Source organism: Pituophis catenifer, unplaced genomic scaffold (genome assembly GCF_029215685.1).
Source record: "Pituophis catenifer annectens isolate HBS135680 unplaced genomic scaffold, rPitCat1.0.hap2 SCAF_14, whole genome shotgun sequence".
Classification (NCBI taxonomy): Eukaryota; Metazoa; Chordata; class Lepidosauria; order Squamata; family Colubridae; genus Pituophis; species Pituophis catenifer.
Genome location: NW_027256894.1, coordinates 20,629,165 through 20,653,935, shown reverse-complemented (window position 1 = coordinate 20,653,935; position 24,771 = coordinate 20,629,165). Strand labels below are relative to the sequence as shown.

Genomic DNA, 24,771 nt, shown 5'->3' with positions numbered 1-24,771 from the left:
GGGAAAATTCACTGGAGAAAGCAATTCTGTTTGGAAGAATAAGCGGTAAAAGGAAACCAGGATGCCAAAGAACACGGTGGCCCTGGACACCAGGCAGGGCATAGACGGATGTGGAGAGACCTGACCCATAGAATCGCCTATTCCCGAACATTCTGGGATGGGGGTGGGGGTGGGGAACTGCAGTTAACAGAATAACAGAGTTGGAAGGGACCTTGGAGGTCTCCTAGTCCAACCCCTTGCTCAGGCAGGAAACCCCCGTACCGTTTCAGACAAATGGCTGTCCAATCTCACCAAGAGAAAACTGAGGATCGACTTCTCTGTTTCCCCACACAACTCCCCAGCCATTAATAATTGCCACAAAGCAACTTATGGGAACTGCTCCCAAGGGGGCTGTTTGGCTCCTGGACTTGACAGGCTGGTCCAAGTGCCAAGTCCCAGCAGTAACTCATCATCGTCATCCAGGGTCCAAGAGCTAATTCATTAACAGGCTTTGCCAGCCACGTCTGCTCCAAAAATCTTATTTGAAGACAAGCCAGCTCGGCAACCACAATTCCATTATGCTGTTTTCATTTCATCAGATCTATTTTGGGGGGAGGGTGGGGGAGAGGAGGAGGATGGAGTGGAGAAGAAAGAAAACTTTGGCATGGAATTCCGAGGATGGGTTTTAATCCTGCCCTGCATGGCTGTCTAAGCAACCCAGCTTCTGCCTTACAGGTATAAGCCTCTCCTTTTCTGCCCATGCAGCCCTGTGGATAACCAGCGCCCGTCCCTCGCTGGGGGCTGCGAGCAAAGGGGCAGGGCTGTCGTTAGAGAGAAACAGAGAAGAAGAAGGAGCTGGCAACCCCTGGTTCCCCAGTGCTGATGCTTGCCCGTTTCTAATGAGTGCCTCCCTCCGAGTTCAGCCTTCCTTCCCTCTTTAAATTCCCAGCGGCGGGTAAAATGCCACCCACTGATTCTGTTTCCAGAAGGGTTTACGGCTGAGTGGCAAATTCGGAACACCATGGCGAGGCGGGCTGGCATGCTGATGGCACTGCTTTCCTTCGTCTTGAAAGGTGAGTGTGATTTCTGGCTTTGCCTTCTTTGTGTGGTTTGGGTTGAGGGCGAGCAGGGAATGGGGAGACCTTCAGAAGAGCCTAGAGGTACCTTTTAAATAATCACAGGTTTTGCACTGGTGTAGTACGTGGTGTTTCTCCCTTCCCTTTTGTCTATTGTCTTGAAAAGCAGAGGTTACAATTCTTGCAAATGTTTAGGGACGTTGCTTTGGATGTTGAAATGGGATAGTGCAGAGCAGTTGTTTCGGCAAAGCTTTAAATTTCAGCAACAATATGTTGGTTAGGAAGTCCAATCGGATCAAGTAATTGCTGCAAAGAGTGAGTGTTCAAATAAACTCAACAGGTAAACTGGCTGGGTAAAGAAATTCTCCCTTTCTATAACACTGTAATCCGGTAATTTGCCTTATTTGTGTTTTTTTTTTAAATCGTATCTGGATTTCTCTACCCACTGGATGGAGCCGAGCGTTTACATCTGGCCGGTAACGCTCAGCTCCATCCAGTGGGTAGAGAAATAGAGAGAGGATAAAACCAGGCAAATGTGAAAAAGCATTTTATGTCAAAGGCAATATTTAATATTCACAAGAGTCCCTGGAAGCTATTAGTAATCTTTAAGTTAAAATTCTATGCATCCGAAAGTGACCCAGAATTTAATACCTTTCTAGCAAAGAGAACATTGCAACTTTCTTTTTTCCAAGTAAGATAGAAAAATGTAAAAGTTCATGGAATTCAAATGCCTGAAAGAGGATGGCTCAGTTATCAGTCGCATATAACATTGAAGATAAGTTAAATACATTATTTTTAAAGCAGTTTTAAATAATGGTTATTCCCCCCCTTTAATCCTAGCCACTATTGGGCGTTCAATTTTATCCAAATGAATATAAGTGGCTATTTTTATATTTATGGTTTAAGCGTTAGTTATTGAGAAAGAGCTGCTTCAAGTTAGGAAAAACACAGCTTTCTGAATTAAAAAACTGAGCTCTTTAAAGTCACTGAAAAATGCCATTCACCTGAAACCATTCTTCGCTAGTCAGACTTGGCTAAGAAAGCTCAACACTGCTACACACAGAATGCATGGAAATATCTAATAAAACTCTTTTGCTGCTTAAATTATTGTGGACCAGACAGAACGTGCTATTAGAAACCCAATAAGCATAGCCAAACATAGGCTCAAATTCAAGAAATCAAATCTATTATGGTCCTATAAGAAGGGTGGAATAAAAGTAGAATTTTAAAGGCGAAAACAATGTAATATTTTAGGATAATATTGATCCTAAAATTACTGCTTCCATTTGAACCTTGAGATTTGAGAATCCTCTTTCCTTGGCCAAACTGGGATGCAAATATGTCTAACTGCCTGATGAAAGGACTTTATAACAGCTGAAGTTTATTTTAACTCTCGGAAACAACCAAATGCTTCTAAGATTGTGCTGTGCCCTGCTGATTTGACGAAAAATGGCAAAACCTCAGCAAAAGCCAAGTTTCAGGAATGTCAGCAGCCAAATCTTCAGTCATAACTTCCAAGTCATAACTTTACAAGTCTTCAGTTATAATTAGTCTCTCCTTGAAATTAACCAAGGAGAGAAGCAACCTGGAATTAAAGAGAAACTTCCTAACAGTGGGAACAATTAACCAGTGGAACAGCTTGCCTCCAGAAGTTGTGGGTCACTGGAGGCTTTTAAGAAAAGACAGTCACTTGTCTGGAATGGAACAGGGTGATTAAGCAGGGGGTTGGACTAGAAGACCTCCAAGGTCCCTTCCAGCTCAATTCTGAATCTGAATAACGTATTTGCTCATGCAAACGTCCTCAGAGGAACAGGGGAAGTTGCTTTAGATGGAAATAAATTTCCCATCAGTCCACCAACTCAAAATCTTCAGAATTTTGGACTTGTCTGGGCCAGTTTTCTCTATAATCTTTTGAAGCACGGAGGAGCCGAAGTCCTGTATAAGAGCTTTTCAGTTCCTACTGGTACTTCTACTACTACTAATAATAATAATAGCCTTTATTGTCATTGTACATCACGTATACAATAAAATTGGTTTATCCTCTACTGGTGCAATCCATAACAGAAAATACAAGATAACTTTCCAAAAGCAGCTTCCATCTCTTCCCTTCCAAAATGGCGCCTTACTCAACATACACGGCTTGGTGTAAGTAAGCAAACGGTGCCTCACCGTTCCATCTTGACAGTGGTACGAAGAGGAATATTTCTTGCTTTTTTGTTTTTTTCTTCTTTCTGCCCTAGATTTCTCTCTTCTTCCCCCCCAGTGAATTTCTTCCAGTTATAACCATCCCAAATCCTCAGCTTGCAAGAGGATTTTGATTCAGACTTCCCTTTGGGTGTGGTATAGGGACAACTACTAAATATTTCAATATGTATTAATGCATATTTTAGCATCTCTCTCTCTCTCTCTCTCTCTCTCTCTCTCTCTCATCTTTATCATCTCTCTATATCTCTCTATATCTTTATTATCTTTATCTATTTATCATTTCTATCTATACCATCTTTCTATCTATCGGCAATTCTGATGAAGTCTTTGAATCATTTCATGGATTATTATCTGCTTGAGAAAATGTACATAAAGCAAAGATGCTTAATCTATTGGCAAGCTACCGTTTCATCTCTGGTTATGCTCCCACATATGATAAGCTAGCGAGGGCCTTCTATTGGGGCAAGGATGCATAATGCAAAATGTTTTATTATGATGATTTTTTTTTTTTTTTTGGAAAGAAAGTGAGCCCCATTCATGCAAGGAAAAAAAATCTAATACTAGATATAAATGGATCAAATATAGAGTTGTACGGTTCCAAATTGAAGCCATTTACTTAACACAAAATAAATCCCTTTTGCCAAATTAGCCTGTTTTTTTGGCCAAGGTTTGTTTGTTTTTTTAATTAGATTGCTTTTTTCCCAAGGTTTTAATTTACCAGGGAGAGCAAAAAGAAAACACACAAACAAACGCAACACTTCTCAGCCCACACGACAGCAGGTCCACATTAATTCCATCTCTCCAACACACATTGCAAATTGTGCTTTCCGTGCCTGCCACATCGACATTAAGGAAATTAAATTGGAGCGCTCCCTCCTTCTGGATAATTGGAGGAAGCCAGCTGCGTTAGTCTACAATAGCCAAAAATCAGGAGAGGATTGATAGCACTTTTTCAGGCACACACAGTTTATGAAAAAGCAGCAACTTTGGGGAACCACACCTCATTTCAGCCATTCCGTACATATGATGAAGGGAGCTGTAGGTGCCCAAAGTTGATCTCATTGGATAAAATCTATTAGCCTGAAAACATGCCACCGGATTCCTTCAGGTTAATAATCTCTCGATTGTTGTCTTAGATCCTAATCTTCTCTCTGATTTAGAATTTGGTAATGGTGATGGTGTTTTAGGGAACACCAAGCAAGACCTGAGGTGGCATATTGATTCATTTAATCTCCAGAGAAGATTTTCTGTGTAGCAGAAGGGAAAAGTCATTGCTTAGTTGCAAAGGCCTTGCTTGTGCGTACAACAGAGTCCAGGGATGACCCAAAAACTGGGCCACTGACTTTAAAAGGCGACATATAATTAAGTGCTCGATTTATGACAACCGAGCCCCAAATTTCTGTTGCTAAGTGACACGTTGGCCGAGTGAGTTTTGCCCCATTTTACGACCTTTCTTGCCACAGTCGTTAAGGGAATCACTGCAGTGATTCGTCACATGGTCATTAACTGAATCTGGCTTCCCCTGTTGACTTTGTTTGTGGGAAGGTCGCACCTGAAATTTGATCATGTGACCATGGCGATGCTTGCAACTATCATAAGTGTGAAAAACGGTCATAAATCCTTTTTTCCAGTGGCGTTGTAACTTCAAACAGACGCTAAGTGAACTGTTGTAAGTACTGTACTGTATTTTCACAACCCCTCAACATATACCCACCAGGTATGGTTCACAAGTGGTGTAGAAACAAGATCAAAGCCTACAGAATTGTTTTTTTAGATAGCAACAAAGATTAAGCAGATGAACAGAGGTGGAAGGGACCTTGGAGGTCATCTAGTCCAACCCTCCCGCCCAAGCAGGAGATCGTACACCATTTCTGACAGATGGCAGTCCAGTCTCTTCTGGAAAGCCTCCAGTGATGAAGCTCCCACCACTTCCGAAGGCAACTTCTGTTCCATGGGTTGATTGTTCTCACTGTCAGAAAATTTGTCCTCATTTCCAGGTTGAATCTCTCCTTGATCTGTTTCCATCCATGATTCCTTGTCTAGCCTTCAGGTTCCTTGGAAAATAGCTTGACCCCCTTCCTCTCTGTGGCAGCCCCTCAAATATTGGAAGACTGCTATCCTGTCTCCCCTGGTCCTTCTCTTCACTAGACTAGCCATGCCCAGTTCCTGCAACCGTTCATCGTATGTTTTAGCCTCCAGTCCAGTCCCCTAATCATCTTGGTTGCTCTTCTCTGCACTTTTTCAAGAGTCTCAACTTTTTTGTTATAGTGTGGTGACCAAAACTGGGTGCAGCGTTCTAGGTGTGGTTTTAATAAGGCTTTAGGAACAGAATTCACTAGCTGGCCTAATGGTCAGTGCGGGGTCTTAGCAGGCTTAATACTCAAGATCAGTACAAGGGAAAATTTGTGGTATATTTTTCAGGCATGTTTTGTTCTGACGACGAGCACCGGCTTCATAAGGAATTGTTTGCCAATTATAACAAAATCATCCGGCCTGTTGAAAATGTGTCTGACCCTGTCATGGTTTGGTTCGAAGTGTCTTTATCTCAGCTGGTCAAAGTGGTGAGTAAACTGGAGACCCTTCTCTTTTATTTATCTCAAAACTTTAATCTGGTTAAGCACCCTGAGTACTTTTTCTCCCCCTTTTTTTACCCAGTTTAATCGATAACAGTGCAATTTCCTTAGAGCGTCTCATTCAAGTACTAACGGCTGGCTGTTCTAGATCAGATGCTCAACCGAGCTTTCTATAATTCAGGTTTTAAATATGGTACATGCTTTTTTTTCCCCCCTCCCCTCCCCGCTCAGGATGAAGTGAACCAGATTATGGAGACTAATTTATGGCTGAAGCATGTAAGTAAATAATAAGAAAATAAGATTTTGTTTATAAAGAATACGAGGGAGAAGAAAAAAGTGAAAGACATTTCAACTTTTCAGGAGTTAGGATTCTTAACAATTTTTTTTTTCCAACACACAATCACTTATTTGGACACGCATATCCAAATAGTCTTTATAACAAATAAATAAGAGTTACACCTGAGATTGATGGTTTGGGAATGAAAATTCACGACTTTAGAAAATACACTTTTAATACACTGCTGACATCTAGTGGTCAAGAATTATTATTATTATTTTTTTTGTATTTAACAAATACCAGGTAGTCCTCTACTTAGACTTTACAATAGAGTGGGCAGGAAATTTGTCATTAAGCAGTCATAAGTCATTAAGTGAGGCATGTCACACACCCGATTTCATGACCTGGCTCGTTGGGGGACTTCTGGGAGATGAAATTTTAAATTTGCCAAGTTTACACACCCCTGGAAACTTTAAGACTTGTGGACTTCAATTCCCAGAATTCCCCAGCTGGCTGTAACCTACAGAATTCCCCAGCTGTCTGGAGAATTCTGGGATTTGAAGTCCACAAGCCTTAAAGTTGCCAAGTTTGGACATCTCTGCTCTAAAGTCAGGGTCTACTTTGTCTTTGGTAAGGCAAGAGTCTGCTTGCATTAAATTTTTGGAGAGAAAAATCACAACGCACTCACCTTTGCTTGGAAGGTTTGAGTTGGTCTTGGTTTTTCAGCAGGCAGTAGAAAAGGGGATTTGAAGAAGTGCTGTTTGGGGTTCAAGAGACAGCTCCTCTCTCTATCAGACATGCTTCTTCTGGCCTCTTAGAAAGTCTACAAGGTGGAGAGAGAGAGAGAGAGACAGGTATTCACAATTGGATCCACTTGGTCCCTATTTTAGGTGTACTGATTCTCTTTCTGAACTGCTAAAGTCTTAATGAATTGTTGCAAGCTCATTTGTACCTCCCCCACCCACACTTTTTGGAAACAGATGAACACTGCTGTCTGAAAGTAGTATCCAGGACAGGGCGTGGATATCATTTGCAAGGAGCAAATCCCAGGATGGTTGGCCCACTTTTCAATGCAGCAACTTGCAGAAATGCTACTGCCTGTAAAAAGCTGCAAACATGCTCTCTATCTGCTGTTAGCCTGGGGATTTTTTTTTTTTAAAAAGCTGGCTTTTTGCCAGCTCAGCTTTTATAGTCTTAAACTGGGGCTGGGGAATTCTGGGAGTTGAAGTCCACACTTCTTAAAAGGTGTCTAGCTATGTGTTTCTCAACCCCTGGCTTGAAGATCTGTGGACTTCAACTCCCAGAATTCCCCAGCCAGCCATGTCTTTGGTTATCAAGCGCCTGAATTATAGGCATTACGAGTGTTGGGGTTAGTGAACCATTGTAACTTTGAGGATGGGCTGTAAGCCACTTTTTCCCAGTTCAAGTTGTGACTTCAGACCACTGTTAAATGAATGGCCGTAAGCCAAGGGCTACCTGTAGGATGCTTGTTTGTTTTTAAGGTGCTGCAAGGCTCTTCTCTCTTAAGAGTTAGCATTTGGATGAAACGGGTCTACCTGAAATATCTCAATTTTTTTTTTCTTTGACCAGATTTGGAATGATTACAAACTCAGGTGGGATCCAAAGAAGTACGATGGCGTGCAGTACGTCCGAGTGCCTTCCAATAAGATCTGGAAGCCTGATATCATGTTATATAACAAGTAAGATTACGTCATTAGACCTCTTCTTAAATTTTCTTCCTGTAACGTACCTAGCCCTAATTAGTTACTATCCCAGAGAGAGAGGATTGCTAAATTTTCCAAGCAAAAGATGCCACGCTACTTGGTCAAACCTCACTATTAGTCTTCGTGAATCTTTTCCAAGACATACCTGATATTTCATGAGTGTTCTCTCTCTCTCTCTCTCTCTCTCTGTGTGTGTGAGAGTGAGTGAGAGAGAGAAGAAAGAAAAGGGAGGGATGGAGGGGGGGATGGGGGGAAGCATGGCTTAATTACATGAGTAGCATGTTCCCAATCACCAGATACCGAGCGATAGGAATGACTGCTGCAGTCAACCAACTTTTGAGAGCTCTCTTCTGTGCTGCCCAGCATTGACCTAAAGGTACTGTCAGAACCGAAGAAGCTTCTTGGTTGAGAAACGAAATGTCTTCGAGGAAAAACAAAATCCAGTTGCACCTTTAGGATAACCATGACCTGGGGGACTGAGACTCTCCAGAGACATGCCCAACCTTGAGTTGAGGCTTGCACGGCATGGGAGCAGAGCCTGAGAACTATTGTTGAGGCTCCTCCTTTCCCTGTCTATGTTTTGGATAAGATAGGTTGCTTGGTCACTTTGATAACCAACTGCCAGAACCTATTCTATACTCAACCCGTTCTCTCAAATGTGTTTGACAGTGCGATCGGAGACTTCCAGGTGGACGACAAAACGAAAGCCTTGCTCAATTACACTGGAAACATCACGTGGATGCCTCCGGCCATATTTAAGAGCTCGTGTAAAATAGACGTGACCTACTTTCCCTTCGACTACCAGAACTGCACCATGAAGTTTGGCTCTTGGACCTACGACAAAGCTCAGATCGACTTAGTGCTCGTGGGATCCACCATGAACCTCAAGGATTACTGGGAAAGTGGGGAGTGGGCCATTATCAAAGCCCCTGGCTATAAGCACGTCATCAAGTACAACTGCTGCGACGCCTACTACCCGGATATCACCTACTCTTTGTACATGAGACGCCTGCCTTTGTTTTATACCATCAACATGATCATCCCGTGCCTTCTGATTTCCTTCTTGACTGTCTTGGTGTTCTACCTTCCTTCGGACTGTGGCGAGAAAATAACTCTGTGCATATCGGTCCTCTTATCCTTGACGGTTTTCCTCCTGGTCATAACGGAGACCATTCCGTCCACGTCACTGGTGATCCCGCTGATTGGAGAGTACCTCCTCTTCACCATGTTGTTTGTCACTCTCTCCATCGTCATCACCGTCTTTGTACTTAACGTCCACTACAGAACTCCCAGGACGCACACCATGCCGGAGTGGGTGAAGGTAGTTTTCCTCAAATTTCTCCCCCGTGTCATGTTCATGTCGCGGCCGCCCAGCAACGAAGACGAGGGCAGGCCCGATAAAGTGAAGCCTTCTTCCCATGCAGAGCTGGCGCCTTTGAACTTCATCCAGATACCCGACAGCAGGTACTGTCAAGACTGCTTCTCATGCCAAGGGTCTACACACGCGTGTTGCCTGCATGAGCGCAGAACACACTCGAAGGCCACTGGCAACCTGACGCAGAGCTCCAGTTATGAGTCCATGGATGCGTTGTTTCCATCTTCGTTTATATCGCCAGAAATGAGAGATGTGATGGACAGCATCAAATACATCGCCGAAAACATGAAACTGCAGAATAAAGCCAAGGAGGTATGGATATATTTTAATTTCCACCTTTCATAATATACTTGATGTGGCCTCATTGCTGGCAAGGCCATACTGTAAACCAGGGGTGTCCAACCGTGGCCACTTTAAGACTCGTGGACTTCAACTCCCAGAATTCCTCAGCCAAGCTAGCTGAGGAATTCTGGGAGTTGAAGTCCACGAGTCTTAAAGTGGCCACGGTTGGACAACTTTGGTGTCAATTAATAGCTTTGCAACATCCACATTTTGGTCATTTCCTGACCACACCGAAGTAGCATCTGCTCAGATTGACCAAGGTCTTGTGTAGTCTCATGTCTACTTTCTACCAGGTGCCTGTGGAAGCATCCAAGAATGGAAAAACTTCTTAGATCTTCTGCAGGCAATAAAGAGGTGCCATTTGTGACTTGCAAGATGGAAAGGTCACAGTGCTTAAGATGCAGAAACCAATATAAAAAAAATACACATTTTTTAAAAAACAGGACAGATTTTTTTTTCAAGGGGAAATTTGGAAGTCACCTATTCACCAAACCTCGTGAACAAGAGATCAAGTTAATTTATGGTCATCTGAATACTTATTCAGAGCCAAAGAGGGATATTTTTGCAAATTATCTTCCACGGTAACAGGTTCATCAGTAATTTTAACGCCTTCCCATTTCCATGGAATAGTTCACCTTCCCATATTTAATAAGCGCATCCTCAGGCTTAAAAAAAACGACCAAAATTAGACAAGGAAGAAAGGCAAAGACTTATTTTTCACATAAGTCGTCCCCCCAACTCCCCGTTAGTTTCAAATATAAATTTGAGACAGAAGACGTGAGGGTCCATCTTTTGAAGGTGTTCAACGTAGGCCTAGTTTTGAAACTATTATACTCTCTGCAAAGACAACTGTACCAATGACTTTGAAATATGTATAGCGGGCCCACAAAATAGATTATTTGAAAATTGATGTAATTTTCTGCTTATTTCTTCCAGACTCAAGATGACTGGAAATACGTTGCCATGGTAATTGATCGTATTTTCCTGTGGGTATTTATTCTCGTGTGCATTTTGGGGACAGCAGGATTGTTCCTGCAACCGCTGCTGATCAGAGATGAAGTTTAAGCAAGGTGACACAGCAAAAAAAGGACTTTTTTTCCCCTTCTTCTTGGGTGTCTAAACATATTACACTGATGTTGAACTATTTATTTCTGCTACTTTGAGTACCAAAATAAAGATACCGAAAAACATATAGAAAATAACTGATGTTGTATTATTCTGAGGTGTTGTATAAGACCAAAGAATTTTTATGTCTAGGTTTTTCCTTTTTTTTGAGAGAGCGAGAGCGAGAGAGAATTTTTATGGTTGTCAGATTAAGCCTTAAAATAGTACTAATTTATTCTGCAGAAGTTCGGATAAGGAGAGTCAAGGCCATCTCATTAATACAGAAATGCAGATCCCTGCAATTTTAATAAGCCGTATATTAAAATCAAATAACAATTATGTCACAAGGACTGGGGGATGACAGCAGCAGTGCCAATATATAATAAGGGAGGAAACCGAGCAGGTCGAGCTAACTACAGACCTATCAGTTTGAGTGCCGAAGCTGGAAATATTTAGCATGACTGGAATCTTGAGGTATAACTGGACTAGTACAAGCTGAACTCCAAGGATGCTCACCACAGATATACAAAAGCATCTGCACCAATTAAAATTTCCTCTTGATGTGGCCTTTCGAGACTTGCAAACCAAACCACCACAGCTATGCCAAGAGGAACAACAAAAGGAACTTATGCAGATTCTAAGAAGTTGTATTCGAGAAGGCCATTTCTTAAAAATTAGGGGTTAGCAGCTGGAACCAACCATAGATTCCCTGCTCACCCAGAAATTTATGATTTTTTTTTTTTTTTTTGGAGATAAAGCAGAGGAAAGGCTCTCTTTGTGTGGGAGAGAAACAGAAGAAACCAGAGGAAATGTATATACATCCATAAAGTCCTTGGTACTTTCTGAGCTTGGTTGTTTTCTTGCAGGCGTTTCATTACCAAACTAGGTAACATCATCCATGCTAAAAGAGAGTGCAGTTTGCTCTCATTTTAGTTGGGTAGTTAACCCAGAAAAAAAGTAAACAACAGCCTAACCTAAAGAGCCTTGGTGGTACAGGGGTTTAAGGCACCCTGTTATTAAGCTTATTAAGACCAGCTGCCTGCAATTACTGCAGGGTTCGAATCTTGCCAAGGCTCAAGGTTGACTCAGCCTTCCATCCTTTCTAAGGTAGGTGAAATGAGGACCCAGTTTGTGGGGGCAATAAGCTGACTTTGTATAAATATACAAAAGGATGAAGGCTATTGCTGAGCACATTGTAAGCCGCCCTGAGTCTTCGGAGAAGGGCGGCATATAAATCAAATTAAAAAAAAAAAACAAACCAAGGGACCACCAAGACTGTTCCCACCAACACTGACAGGGCAAGCCACTAGTATATAAAATATATTGGATTATTATATTTTAGCCCTGACCCCACATTTCAACCCTGAACTACAAATATTCTCTTTTATCGATACGTACATCCATTTTACATTACCGAGTCAAACTGAGAGACTTGGCCAAGGGCTTCAAAGAAATATTTGAGAAGTAAATTAGAAGGAAAAGGGAATATTTATAAGGATTTGGAGAATTGTTTATTAAACATGGGATATTGTAGCAGACAAATGAAAGTAAGATGATAGTAAGCTTTGGGTTTCAGCTTCTGGTCTTGAGGAAGCTAAATCAAATGAAAAGACCAGGAATGATTTTTCCACTAAAGGCAACAAATCTCAGCTACTTATATTAAAAAGACTGAGAGGAAGACGCGAAACCCCCAAGCAATGCAGAAAAATATTAAGGAACCTTTAATTAACCCACTTTCCAAATGATGGTTTCCTAACGAAATACATTATGTAATTTAAAAATTCCCCTCGAATTTACAAACTTAATAACAAACAGCAAGTATCAAATGCAAAGTTTAATTTATTGTCTGTAATTATCATCCTTAAAGTGCATTCAGTATGCTTCTAAAATCTAAAAATAAATTTTTTAAAAAATATTTAAAAAATCCCCAGCTATACACAAAATACAACTAGAATGATGAAGTACCCCAACTCATATCACCGCAAACATTCATTTCTTAACTATTGACACAAAAGGTTTCCAGCTGTCTACCATCTCTCTAAAAGTGTGTTTAGATATTAAAATAATGTCTACTGTCTCTATCTACCTTTGCTGTAGCATATTTTTCATTCCATGATTTGACTGTTGATTTTAATTTGAGGGCTACTTATATAGCACAGATTTTCTTCACTGAACACGGAGGGTATTTGTGCCTAATAAAAGAAGTATAAAAGAGCACGTTCCAGGTACTTCATGTGCAACTTCTATAATCAACACATCTTTTTCAGCAAGTGGATTAGCCTGTGAAGTCAAACAAAAACCTCTAAGAAAGGAATAATGAAGTGCTTCTGTAAGACTATGAAGAAAACTGCATGAGAGTTGAGCCGGATTGGAGGGTGTCTTTACTTTCTTACAATCACAGAAATTGCTAGCAGACTTCAGAAACTTTGGTTAAAATCAGAATCAGAATTGAGCTGGGAGGGACTTTGGAGGTCTTCTAGTCCAGCCCAGCCCCCTGCTCAAGCAGGAGGTCTATTTCAGACAAGAGACTCTCCAGTCTCTTCTTAAAAACCTCCAGTGATGAAGCACCCACAACTTCTGGAGGCAAACTGTTCCATTGTTCTAATTGTCCTCGCTGTTATTGTGTTATCACAGCACAATAAAAATTGGATTTAGAAGGGAAATTGCATTAGGAAGTCCAAAGTGCTCCGTGGTGTACTTGCATATTTTACAACTTTCTGTGCTGCCTTACACTTTTCCCCCTTCCCACTCCATCCGGTTCCTTGGCAAACTGAGCTTAATTCTGAGTGACAGTTTGGGAATCAAATGCTAAGAGTAAGAGACGGAGAGCCTCATCTGCTACAAGGATTACTCACACGTCACATGAACTGACAAAAAAAAAAGTCTAAAACGTTCTGTATTCCTCGGTAGTGCCAACACGGAAGACCGTTGTATTTTGAGGAGTTTAGTGGCATATTTTGATTTCTCCTTCACATTTATTTATTTAGCATACGGCATAAAATACATGGATAGAGCAGCAGTAAAGATGTATGGAAAGAACACATAATCATATACACATACAATGGAGATTTGTGGTCAATTTTGTAAGGTGTAAGAGATTCAAGAATAGATTCTTTCACATTAAGAAAAATCTAAGGCAAATTTAAGACTCATGGACTTCAATTCCCAGAATTCCCCAGTCAGCTGGATGGGGAATTCCGGAAACTGTAGTTCAGTCTTAAAGTTGCCAAGGTTGGACACCCCTGGTCTAGAAGTTCAGAGCTCATTCTGAGCTAAATGTGCTTTTAAAAAAACTTTTGTTTATTGCATAAAGGCGAAGAGGGGCTGTGGAATCTTCACATAGTGCAAAGCTTCCCCCCCCCCCAAATCTGTGAAAATCTCAAAGTTTCGAGTGATGTGCCACCTAGCCAAGATCAGGTCTTGCAGCCTTGTGACTATAGAAACAGAGCCATGAAGTCATGGTGCCAACTTTTAATAAAAACCCTAATACTGGCTTTTAAGTTGGGAGCTTCTGTGGAGAACCTGGTCCTGAGTCCTGTGGAGCATCTGTGCTATCATTATTAAGGAGGTCCTGGCAGCTTGCATGAGATTTCGGTATCGTCTTGCTTGGTAGGTGTGCTCTTTGTGTTATGTTTTTAAATTTGTTTGCTTAATAAAACTTTAAAAATCTCTTTATTTGTTGGTGTGCTCATTGTCTCTGGACCCAGAAGAACCAATTGCCTGGGCATCTGACCCTTGCCCTCATCCCTGACAAAACTTCTCCTCATCCACTGCTGCAGCAGTTTCAATGATGGGCATACTAGACACCTTAAATGTTAAAGTGTCGTGTTAATACTTTTCGCTATAATAATCTGCAAATAATATTAGAATGCTGATGGCATCCAGATAGGCTATAATTAAGAGGAAGGGGGGGGGGGAGAGAAATCCATCTTACAATTTTCCTGGTTAAATATCACCATGAATTTTCCCCTCCTGATTGCATTCTCAGATATTTCATGATTAGTTTAGAAAATACTTAAACATATCTAGGAATTAGCATACCTATAAACACCTAGAGTTCTGCCCCTGCTCACACACTTATTTATTAACAATCCCAGCATGGACTGGTACTATTTTTCTTGCCCATTTATGAATTACAGGAAGAAACAGGGCCAGGGATCCAGTAACCGCAACCAGAAAGAACAGCCATAGGAACACACGGTCAAGCACCTGAGCTATAAATTTCCAGTCATCCACAACCTAAAAAAAAAGAAGAAGAAGAAGAAAAAAAGTCAGTAACTTTCCTTAAGCATTTGGTACTTTCTGAGTTTAGTCCCTAGAAAATAACAAAGCAGGCAGAGGCAACAATGTATCTATACAAAAGCCACAGCATAATAAATAGAAAGGATACAAACCAGAAGTAAATAAATCATTGTTATAATAGGTATTCCCTATTGTAGATTTTACTTATTAAACTGAATAGTATAAATGACTGAAACTGAATTTTATCACGGAATTAAAAATCCCCAGTCTATTTAAAAATATTTGTGCTTGTTAAGGCTTGAATCATACTTTTTATATAAACTGGGGAAAAATGGGTCACAGACAAACATGAGTCACTGTAGGAGATAGAAATCATTTCTCTATTTTTTTTTAAAAGCATGCTATTGATCCAAAATCTCCACTATCTTGATCCAAAACAATAGATCAAGTTATTCATATGATACCCATCACTCAAACGATAATAAGATTATGACAAAAACTATTCAACGGTTTAGATATTGCTAGGTTGCTACTGAAGGAATGGCTTCCATCAACAGGACTAAGACTTCCCTTTCTCTCAAAGACATCCCAAAACAGTACAGCCTCTGGAACCAACCAGATAATTAAGGTTCTTTCTTCCTGTAGCTCGGGGTTGAACTGTGGAGTCCTTCATGCTCTCAGAGTTTGGTTGTTTTCTTGAAGACGTTTCATGGCCCAGCTAGGTTACATCATCAGTATGAGATGATCACTGTCAACATCATCAGAGCATTGATGATGCTATCTAGCTGGGTAATGAAATGTCCACAAGCGAACAACCAAGCTCATAAAGCACCAAGGACTCCAGATTAAGGTTCTACTGCATAACTTTGTATATTATGCTCAACTCAGCCATCGAGTGCAAGAAAACTAGAACACACACACCTCATGTACTTCATTCTCTTTGACAATGTGTCTTATAATGTACCGGACAGAATTTAAGGCTGCTTCCAAGGTATTCCTTGATTCCTCGGATCCCTGGGTGCCCGTGGTCTCTTCTTCCTTTGGTACCGAGTACCTATCGACGTGACTTCTCATACAAAGCAGTTTGGGAAGCTTGTGGAGAAATATTTTGCGGACCCATGGCGCCATCGCGTTGTGCGTTGACGAGGATCGGTGATGAACGTTAATAGCGAAGACAGTGATGACTATAGATAACGTCACAAAAATCATGGTGAAGACCAAGTACTCGCCAATCAGAGGTATGACTTTAGAAGAAGAGGGAATAATTTCTTCTATGACTAGAAGGAAGACGGTGAGCGAGACCAGAACGGAAGTGCAGAGACAGATTTTCTCACCTTCGTAGGCGGGAAGATAGAAGACGAGGATGGTTAAGAAAGACAGCCCTATGCATGGAATAATGAGGAAGAGCGTGTAAAAGAGAGGCAAGCGCCTAATTATAAAGGAATAGGTAATAAAGGGGTACCAGCAGCTTCCATCAGTTCTGTTCCTTCTGATACCCGTTGCCGTTACTATTTCCCATTCTCCATTATCAAAGAAATCCCTTTTGTCTACTTCTTCATCCACAAGGATTATATCCACCTGAGAACCATCGTATGTCCACGAGCCAAACTTCATGGAGCAGTTCTGGAGGTCAAATGGAAAATAAGTGACGTCAATGGTGCAAGAGCTTTTATAGTTTGCAGGTGGAGTCCAAACAATAGTGCCATCGTGCTTCACTATAGCCTTTGTAGATGTCCCTTCAAAATGACCGTCTGCACTGAAAGAATATCAGCAAAGGGTTACGAAAGGTCCAAGATATGGTTTTTCCACAAAAAAGCTAAGTGTTATGTATTTCTTCCAGCATAAAATTATTTTGAAATTGTATATAATCTTTTACAGACATAAAAATTGAGCTAGACGTCCCTGTAGGGCACGCTCCAGCCACGATTCAAATTATTAATTTAATTTTGAACAAATGGATAGGAGCTAATGAGTGAGTAAAATCAGGATTTTGAATGATCCTCTTGGAAAGGAATGGCTGGAATCTTTTCTGCAGACATGCCCGCCCTTCTATAAAAACATTCTTCTCCAACAGGTTAAAAAAAAATAAAACCGAGTATCTTAATGAGGCACTGCACTTCTTAAAATGATGAGATCCTCAAATGAGGACCCAATTATCTTCTACCGCTGCTCTGAATGCAATCTCTGGGGAATGTGCACAGCATTTTTTCTGCTGCTTCTTGTTCATTTTTCCCAGAAAGACAAGTAGTCTACAATTGAAGATATATTAAAGAGAATGCTCCTGGTTCTTAATTCCTTCTGGGTAAGAACTCTTTACAATCATGTGGGTCTTCTTCCTTGGGAAATTGAAGGGGGCACGAAACCCTTTTATTTCATTACCCGTCCAGGCCTTTTCAGCCTGGTTTTTTTTCGCATTCTCCTGGGCCCTAGTCTATTTAATATATTTTAAAAACTGACACGCTTACTTATCATATAGAACAATGTCTGGAATCCATAGAGAATCTGAAGGGACACGGATAGATGTTATTCCGGCATAGTCCTCGGGATCCCACATCAGCTTTACATCAACCCATTCCTGCAAAGGAATACAGCCTTTTCTTCAATTTTATCTTGAACTTGAAACAGCTCAGAAAGCAACAATTGAAACGTTTACTATGTTACTATTAAAGTTGCTACCTTGCTTCAAAACGTATTTGTTTATAGTTTTTGTTTTGTTACTTTTGATAAACTTACTGGACTCATGTTCACTTGCACAGGAATGTTTTCTGATTCTAATATTTCTGGAAAACCCATCTCACTGCTTCAAATCCCCTGCCGATGTACTGTAAATCATTCAGGGTCAATAGAGAATCCTGATCTATCTTTTTTTCTCTGTATCTTCCATGGTGATGCAACCCAAAGGCATGAATCATCAATGCACCAATATTATGAGTATTCCCACTCAAAAGATTTTCAACCAGGACTCACCTGCTTTAGCCAAACATTTGTGGTCATCAACTGATTTTTCTCATCCTATTGGAAGAAAAGTGTATTAGATATAATGAAAGGTTTTAGCTCCTGGTGAGAGCCAGATAGCACTTCAGCATCTGAACTGGACCTTGGCAAGACTTCTGGTTAAGGTAAAGGTTCCCCTCACACATATGTGCTAGTTGTTCCTGACTCTAGGGGGCGGAGCTCATCTCCGTTTCAAAGCCAAAGAGCCAGCGCTGTTCAAAGACATCTCTGTGGTCATGTGGCCGGCATGACTTAACGCCAAAGGTGCACGGAACGCTGTTTCCTCCCCACCAAAGGTGGTTCCTATTTTTCTACTTGCATTTTTTACCTGCTTTCGAACTGCTAGGTTGGCAGAAGCTGGGACAAGTCACGGGAGCTCACCCCGTTACGCGGCACTAGGGATTCGAACCACTGAACTGCTGACCTTTTGATGGACAAGCTCAGCATCTTAGCCACCGCATCCCACAAGACTTCTGGTAGCTTCCCCCTTCTAAATAAGTGCTTTCCAATGTGCCCCTTGAAGGCGTAGTGAAACAGCAGAAGCAGCTGACACTTTAATTTCATTCCCTTAATGATTGTCAGGCATGAACGACCAGATCCACACTTGTAGGGTTCAAACAGGCTGCTTTATAGTTCTATGCCTATTCCGCAGAAATCTTCCCGGATTGGCAGCTTTTGCCCGTGAAAGACTAGATAAGGCTCAAAGGCATTGGAGGCAGGAAGTGTCATACCTTGCCCTGTTGTATTTACTTAGGGTCCTGCCTAATTTCCCACTTGAGATCTCCTCCCCACTGGGAGGATGGCTGCCCAACACTAGTGAAACAATCCAATGGCTGTAGGGCACCAAATACTCAGAGCACCAAAAACGTTATCATTGCTATTGCTAGTAGGAATAGCGGGGAGCTTTTTATGTTAGTTAAAGGGAAAGACACAGAATCTTTTTCGTGTCTTACAGACTCAGAGGTACAAGGTTTAAAAAAAAAAAAAAAAAACCCTTTCACCTGAAGTTGTAAACCATGTTGGTATCTATCTATCTATCTATCTATCTATCTATCTATCTATCTATCTATCTATCTATCTATCATACTTTCACTTAATGTGTCCTCTGATTAAACAAAAGAGTTATTTAGGGTGGGGGTGGGAGAGAAATTCCTGTCTCCACCTGCCCTGGAATCATACTACTACTACTTGCAAGTAATTTCTTCTAAATCTTGAATACAAAGTATACTTATAATTAAGGCCAAATTATATTTCAGAAACATGGCAGAAATTCTACAAAACAGACAACATACTGTATGTCTCAGAGTGTTTGAATTTTAAAATGTATCAGTTTCCTAACATACCACATCCACCAACTGGGAAATTGCAAGACCAAATTTCACTTTGATGGTATCATTCAAATGCTCGACTGGACGAACCCATCGTTCATAGTCTTCAAATAAATATTTAAATAACCGGTCTTCACTTTTAGCAATAAAAGAAGGTTCAGATGTACCTGCAAAAAGTTTTTTTAAAAAAAAAAATACAGAAAAAGTATTTAATATTTAACTCATGTAATTCCCCCGTCACAATAGAGGAAGTTTGCCATAAAGTTAAGCAACACTGAAAGCCACAGTTCCCTTCTGTTTAAACAGAGGGAATAAAAGACCAGGTCAAGTAACTCTCTTATTCTGCAGTTTTAGCTTTTGAAATTATCAACAAAGTTAAATTAGAGGGTAATCCACTAAAAATGTAAAACATAAATTGAGAGCGGTATCTCAAAGTTACGTTTTACAGGGGAGGAAAGTATTATGTTTAAGTAACCAATCCCAGAAGCTAGTGGTAAATTGAAGATGAAGAATTAAGGATGAAAAAAGTAGAAATTATGGAAGCATGCGTTTTCTACTTATTTATAGTTTGATTAGTCTATAGATTTACTGGCATGAATACAAATTGACAATTTATGTAAATAGATATGTAAATCAAGCGGAGCCTTCGCAATTGTAGGCTATTAGATTTCATTTGTGATGGTATTGAACTTATGCAACAGTAATTTTCAGTATCAGCAACACTGTATTGCCCTTCTTCTACTTAAAAAACTCAATATTTGCTTTCACAGCAATTGCCAATATATTTCACATATTGTATGAAAGTTCATTTATGGAGAACTAAAAGTGACATATTCATTGCTCTCTCTATCCTATTGAAAATATTACAAGGAGTGGAGAGGGGATATTTATGTGTACAAGTGCTCCAAAGTTAATAAACTGTAACTGTATTGCTTAACATTTTGTAAGAGGAATCCAAAATATTGCTACTTTTATTATACAGTACTATATTTTGGACCTTAAATATGAATGAAACATAGCCTCTGAGCTCATATTTTATAATGGAACAATTCAAAGACACTGAAACAATTCATTAAAATTGTTTAATGAAAAACAAAGAAACCATTGCGAATTTCCTAGCATGCTGAATCATCCATATTTTACTTAAATCCTTATTCTGGTACTTTAATGTAAAATGCTATTCTCAGACTCATTAGATGATGTGCATTGATAATTAACTTCTAGGGCTATGCAAATCATTTGAAACTGCCCAGTCAACTTCTTTTGCTGGAAAAAAAAAAAGAAGAAATAAAATGGCTACACACATGCAGGAGAGCTAGCAGCAATTCTGAAGCAGCAACTCAGTGAAAAGACATGGTTCACGCATTGCAGAGCATTTCTTTTGGGAGATTTGCACAGCCCTATTTTCCGTCTACTGAAGCAGAGAAAATCCTGCCATACCCATTCTTTTGCTAAACAGCGACTTGGGCCCTGGTTCCTAAGACTACGCTTTCAGCTGATGAGATGCAAAGGTTCATGTGTAGTAATATAAGACTACTTTTTAATCTCAATGATGAAACAGTGATTCAAATTGTTTAAAAGAATAAAACTTGTTCTGATTACAGAAGACGTCTGTCCTGTTCACAAAATGTGTTCCTTGATTATTACATTCAGAAACAATTCTATTACAATTCACCATTTGCTTAGGTTGTATTTTTAAAAATTGATTATGTGTCATTAAGTTGGAATTGGGTCTTAGCGAGGACAAGAGATGGATTTTCTCCAGGGGAATCTGTCCCCAACCTGGTCCTTCAGATTGTGAAGGCAGTAATTGAGTCATTAGATTAACTTTATGCCAATAAACTTGGATGTTCTCTAGCTGTACCACATATTGATTTTTTTCATTTCACTTCGCAATAGCTAAATCTAAAAGAAATGGTTCAAGTCAGCTTTTTTCTATACCATCTATTATAGAAGAGGACTGAAAAAAAATCCCTGTAGCCATTAGGACTCAAAACACCTATATACAACAGGCAGTTCAAACACATTTAAACACATCTGGAAACATTATCTGAAGAAAATTGTTTCTTGCCTTCAACTGTGATCCTACCACCTTTGTACATTGCTATTTAATTCGCCACATAATTACATACAAGGTATCTTATGCTAAGTTGTGTTTCCAGAGGGTTTTTTTCTCCCCAGAAGTAACCAAATCAATATTTTTGCACATCAAAATATCAAGGAAGCAACCGTTTTAGTGAGAAAAACAAAAGCCATAGAATACTAGAAGTGGGCAATGAAACTGCAGGTATCCAGAACGGGAACCCAATAACCAATTGTGTATGAATAATATATTCAGGAAAAAAGCACTGCCTTAACATTTTCAGTTTCTTCTGAAAAACAAAAATAACTAACTGCAAATCAGTTTAACCTGGATCTATCAAAAACCCTTTTCATTACATAAAGGGGAAAGCTCTTAAAGACATTCTGCTAACTTGTGCTTTTACACACCCAGAGTTACAAAAATGTCTAAACCTTCAGTCATCCTTCAGGTCAGATTGAAAATATCGGTCTCCCCAAGACAAAAATATGTCCCTGCAGTCTTAACCATTCAAATCTCCACCACAAAAACTCTTTATCCAGTGGTTAAAAAACGGAAAACGTCCTTTGCTGCTTGTCTATTTCGGCCAGAGCAAAATAAGCTAGAAAAGATGAAGTCGAGACGAACTCTTTCGAGGGCTCCTGAACAACTGGAAAGAGCAGCAGCTGGCAGATGTCTATTTAAAGACAGGATGGGAGAATCAGAACCTCTTTTGGTCAAAAAAAAATATTTGGTTCATCCTTGGCAAACCAGATTATTGCACAAATGAATACACCCATTTTGCTACATCCTGCCTTCCTGACGTGGGTTTTTTTTTTCTTCCTTCTCACCAATGCAGCACAATGGAGTGTAGCCAGCCCCCTCCCTGCCCTTCAGTTAACCACCGCACTTATTAATGTTTGAACCTGCACTTCTAGATGAAGTCTTCCAGATGCAGACACAAAAAGTCTTACAAAAACAGATTACAGTGTCTCTTAGGGAAGGCTGGACAGATCAGGTTGCAATTTTTGTCATCAGGATAAGGACAGTAATCCTGCAATACGACAGCAGAATAAGGCTGTAATAATACACCCCCCACCCCCACCCCCACCCTAACCCACTTACAGAGGCATCAACCCCACTGAAATACAATGGAAGTTGCTTTCCGAATAGAGAAGCTCCAGAATGGAAGTAAGAAAAAGCAGCCCGTATATAGTATTACACATACATATTTTTATTTTATTGATTTATGATGAAATTTATTTGCCGCCCCTCTCATATCCAAAAACTATGCATATAAGTGTGTATGTAAGGATGGATGGACAGATAGGCAGAGAAATAGATAGATAGATAGATAGATAGATAGATAGATAGATAGATAGAGATAGATAGATAGATAGATAGATAGATGGACAGAGATAGATAGACAGATAGATAGATAGATGGACAGAGATAGATAGATAGATAGATAGATAGATAGATAGATAGATAGATGGATGGATGATAGATGGACAGCTATAGATAGAGATGAGACAGATGACAGATAGATAGATAATGGAGACAAATGTTATAATAAACAATAGTTGTATAGATATGATAGAGATTTAGATGATACATAGATTATTAACTACTTTATAACTCTTATTGTTATTTTGGGCGGCACAACATACACAACTGAATTCATTACTAATATTCTATCTCTAACATCGTTATGCATATACTAACTATATACATAAAGCATATACATACATATGGCATATATGCCTCCAAATGGTTCATCATGAATACAAACCTCTCACCTCTATGCACATACAAACCTATGGATTTGCACACTCATGCCCTCTCCCCTCCAGCCCCTCCCTGCAGGGATGCATTTGCATGCTCATGCACACCTGCCTCGACACCTCCCCCCCCCATCCACCTCAGGGCTACTTTATGAGGAGGGGAAGCAGTTTATAAATACTTTTAATAAATACATCCAACATCACGCCCCCACCCCAACATACAAACCCACCCCACCCCACCCCACCCATAGTCAGCAGACAGGCTCCCTTTTAAGAGTTTCATGCAGCAAAACTCCTGCGCAATAGTTGGACCCTATTCGACCCCCCCCACCCCACCTCAGCCTCCGTGACAGTTAATTCCCATTTATTAAGGGAGGAGGAGGGGAGGGGTCCCAGGTTGGCTGGGTGGACCTTCTCCCCCCCCCACACCCCCACCATAACTGCCTTCCTCGCGCGCTCTTCTTTGGCTCAGCGGGCCAGGCGCGTGACGCGCGTCTCGGCTCCCGGGGCATTCACACGAGCGCGGGGCTTGACGCGTGTCTTGACGCGTTACCCAGAAAACGGGCGCAGGAGGTTCCGCGGCCGGAGAAGAGGAGCAGCAGGAGCAGCAGGGGAGCCACGGCCATGTCCCCGCGCGGCGAAAGCGGCCGCCGGACGCGGACGAAAGAGCGGAGCCGCTTCTCCTCAGACGCGCCTCAGCCGGGAAAACCCGCCGGCTGCCGCTTAGCCGCCGAAGCCCCGCCCCCCGGGGCGTGGCTAAGAAAGGGCGGGAAAGCCGTGAGGCCGCTCCCCCCTCTCCCCACAGCTGGGATTGGCCTACGACTCCCGGCAGCCCCGCAGCTCCGTTCTCAGCTGAGGGGCTGATGGGAGTTGTAGGCTCCGTTGGAGTGGCGAAGGTGCGGCCCTGAAGTAAGGCGGGCCGAGTTTCAGCAAACTCCAAACTTTGCTCCAGGCTGTCAAACGCATTGGCCTACCTCACAGGGTTGTTGTGAGGAGCGCCAAAGAAAGCTAGGACGCGCCTGTAGGAGGAGGAGCCCAGTTATCCACAAAAATAATAAAGGCGGGATAAAAACAAATGAAATAAATAAATAAAACTGTATCTTAAATAAAACCGTCTCCCCGATTATTCTGGGGGTTGTTGTTTTTAGCTGGGCTGAAAGTTTAATTTTTGTATTTAGAGAGGCCAGACACAGTGCGCCGCGTTTTGCAGAATGCAAGAAATATGTCTCGTTTAGTAAACAATGGCCCTGAAAAAAGCGATTTACAACTGGTCGGTCCTTGGACTTATGACTGTTATAGCATCCCTACAATCACATCGTGGTTGCATCATTCCAGAGTGGCGTGATTACCATTTGCAATCTTCCCAGCCAACTTTGGACTCTAAGCAGAGCCAATGGAGAAAAGTAGATTCCAAATGACCGTGTGCTTAACAACTGTAGCAATCTGCTTAGTGATCACGGCAAAAAAAGTTGTGAAACTGGACAGGACTCATTTAAAAGCCACTTTGCTTAGCAGTGAAGTTGTGGTTCCAATTATGGTCGTAAGTCCAGCGCTCCCTGTACCTTGCTTCGTTTTCCCCATTTTTCAGGCCTGGTAAAATCCAACCTTTTAACCAGCATAATGTTGAGCTATGCGCTGCCAAAAGTGTTTGAAAAATTAATAAACAGCGAAGAACTGATTTCCCAGGACACCGTCTTGTTATCAATCCA

The 24,771-nt window shown here is 41.0% G+C and overlaps 2 protein-coding genes across 3 annotated transcripts; one reads left to right on the top strand and one right to left on the bottom strand.

The window, feature by feature from the left end:
- The first annotated feature begins 1,000 nt into the window (after positions 1–1,000).
- Positions 1,001–10,616, top strand: CHRNA3 (cholinergic receptor nicotinic alpha 3 subunit). 2 transcript variants are annotated; one of them, XM_070953881.1, is made up of 6 exons: positions 1,001–1,052; positions 5,682–5,821; positions 6,065–6,109; positions 7,701–7,810; positions 8,504–9,521; positions 10,488–10,616. In XM_070953881.1, exons 1-6 carry the CDS (start codon positions 1,001–1,003, stop codon positions 10,614–10,616), a joined length of 1,494 nt encoding a protein of 497 aa, XP_070809982.1. The 2 variants fall into 2 exon arrangements, with proteins under 2 accessions (XP_070809982.1, XP_070809983.1); XM_070953882.1 differs by lacking the exon at positions 1,001–1,052 and adding an exon at positions 5,177–5,199 and having other exon boundaries at positions 5,692–5,821.
- A 2,239-nt stretch (positions 10,617–12,855) lies between these two features.
- Positions 12,856–23,688, bottom strand: CHRNA5 (cholinergic receptor nicotinic alpha 5 subunit). Its single transcript, XM_070953902.1, has 7 exons — positions 23,616–23,688; positions 19,235–19,386; positions 17,865–17,909; positions 17,363–17,472; positions 15,819–16,653; positions 14,697–14,894; positions 12,856–12,935 (listed from the first exon to the last, which is right to left on the bottom strand). The coding sequence occupies exons 1-6, from the start codon at positions 23,686–23,688 to the stop codon at positions 14,733–14,735; spliced, it is 1,377 nt and encodes a 458-aa protein (XP_070810003.1). The 3' UTR covers positions 12,856–12,935; positions 14,697–14,732.
- Positions 23,689–24,771: the final 1,083 nt, after the last annotated feature.

What these genes read in the sequence shown, in the direction of transcription:
- CHRNA5 (XM_070953902.1), bottom strand. Translation starts at nt 23,688, where the DNA reads ATGGCCGTGGCTCCCCTGCTGCTCCTGCTGCTCCTCTTCTCCGGCCGC. An exon ending in CAAATGTTTGGCTAAAGCAG is followed by an intron (nt 17,473 to 17,864) that starts GTGAGTCCTGGT and finishes ATTCCTTTGCAG; the next exon opens with GAATGGGTTGATGTAAAGCT. An exon ending in GACATTGTTCTATATGATAA is followed by an intron (nt 16,654 to 17,362) that starts GTAAGCGTGTCA and finishes ATATTCTTTCAG; the next exon opens with TGCAGACGGTCATTTTGAAG.
- CHRNA3 (XM_070953881.1), top strand. Translation starts at nt 1,001, where the DNA reads ATGGCGAGGCGGGCTGGCATGCTGATGGCACTGCTTTCCTTCGTCTTG. An exon ending in CTAATTTATGGCTGAAGCAT is followed by an intron (nt 6,110 to 7,700) that starts GTAAGTAAATAA and finishes TTCTTTGACCAG; the next exon opens with ATTTGGAATGATTACAAACT. An exon ending in GATATCATGTTATATAACAA is followed by an intron (nt 7,811 to 8,503) that starts GTAAGATTACGT and finishes TGTGTTTGACAG; the next exon opens with TGCGATCGGAGACTTCCAGG.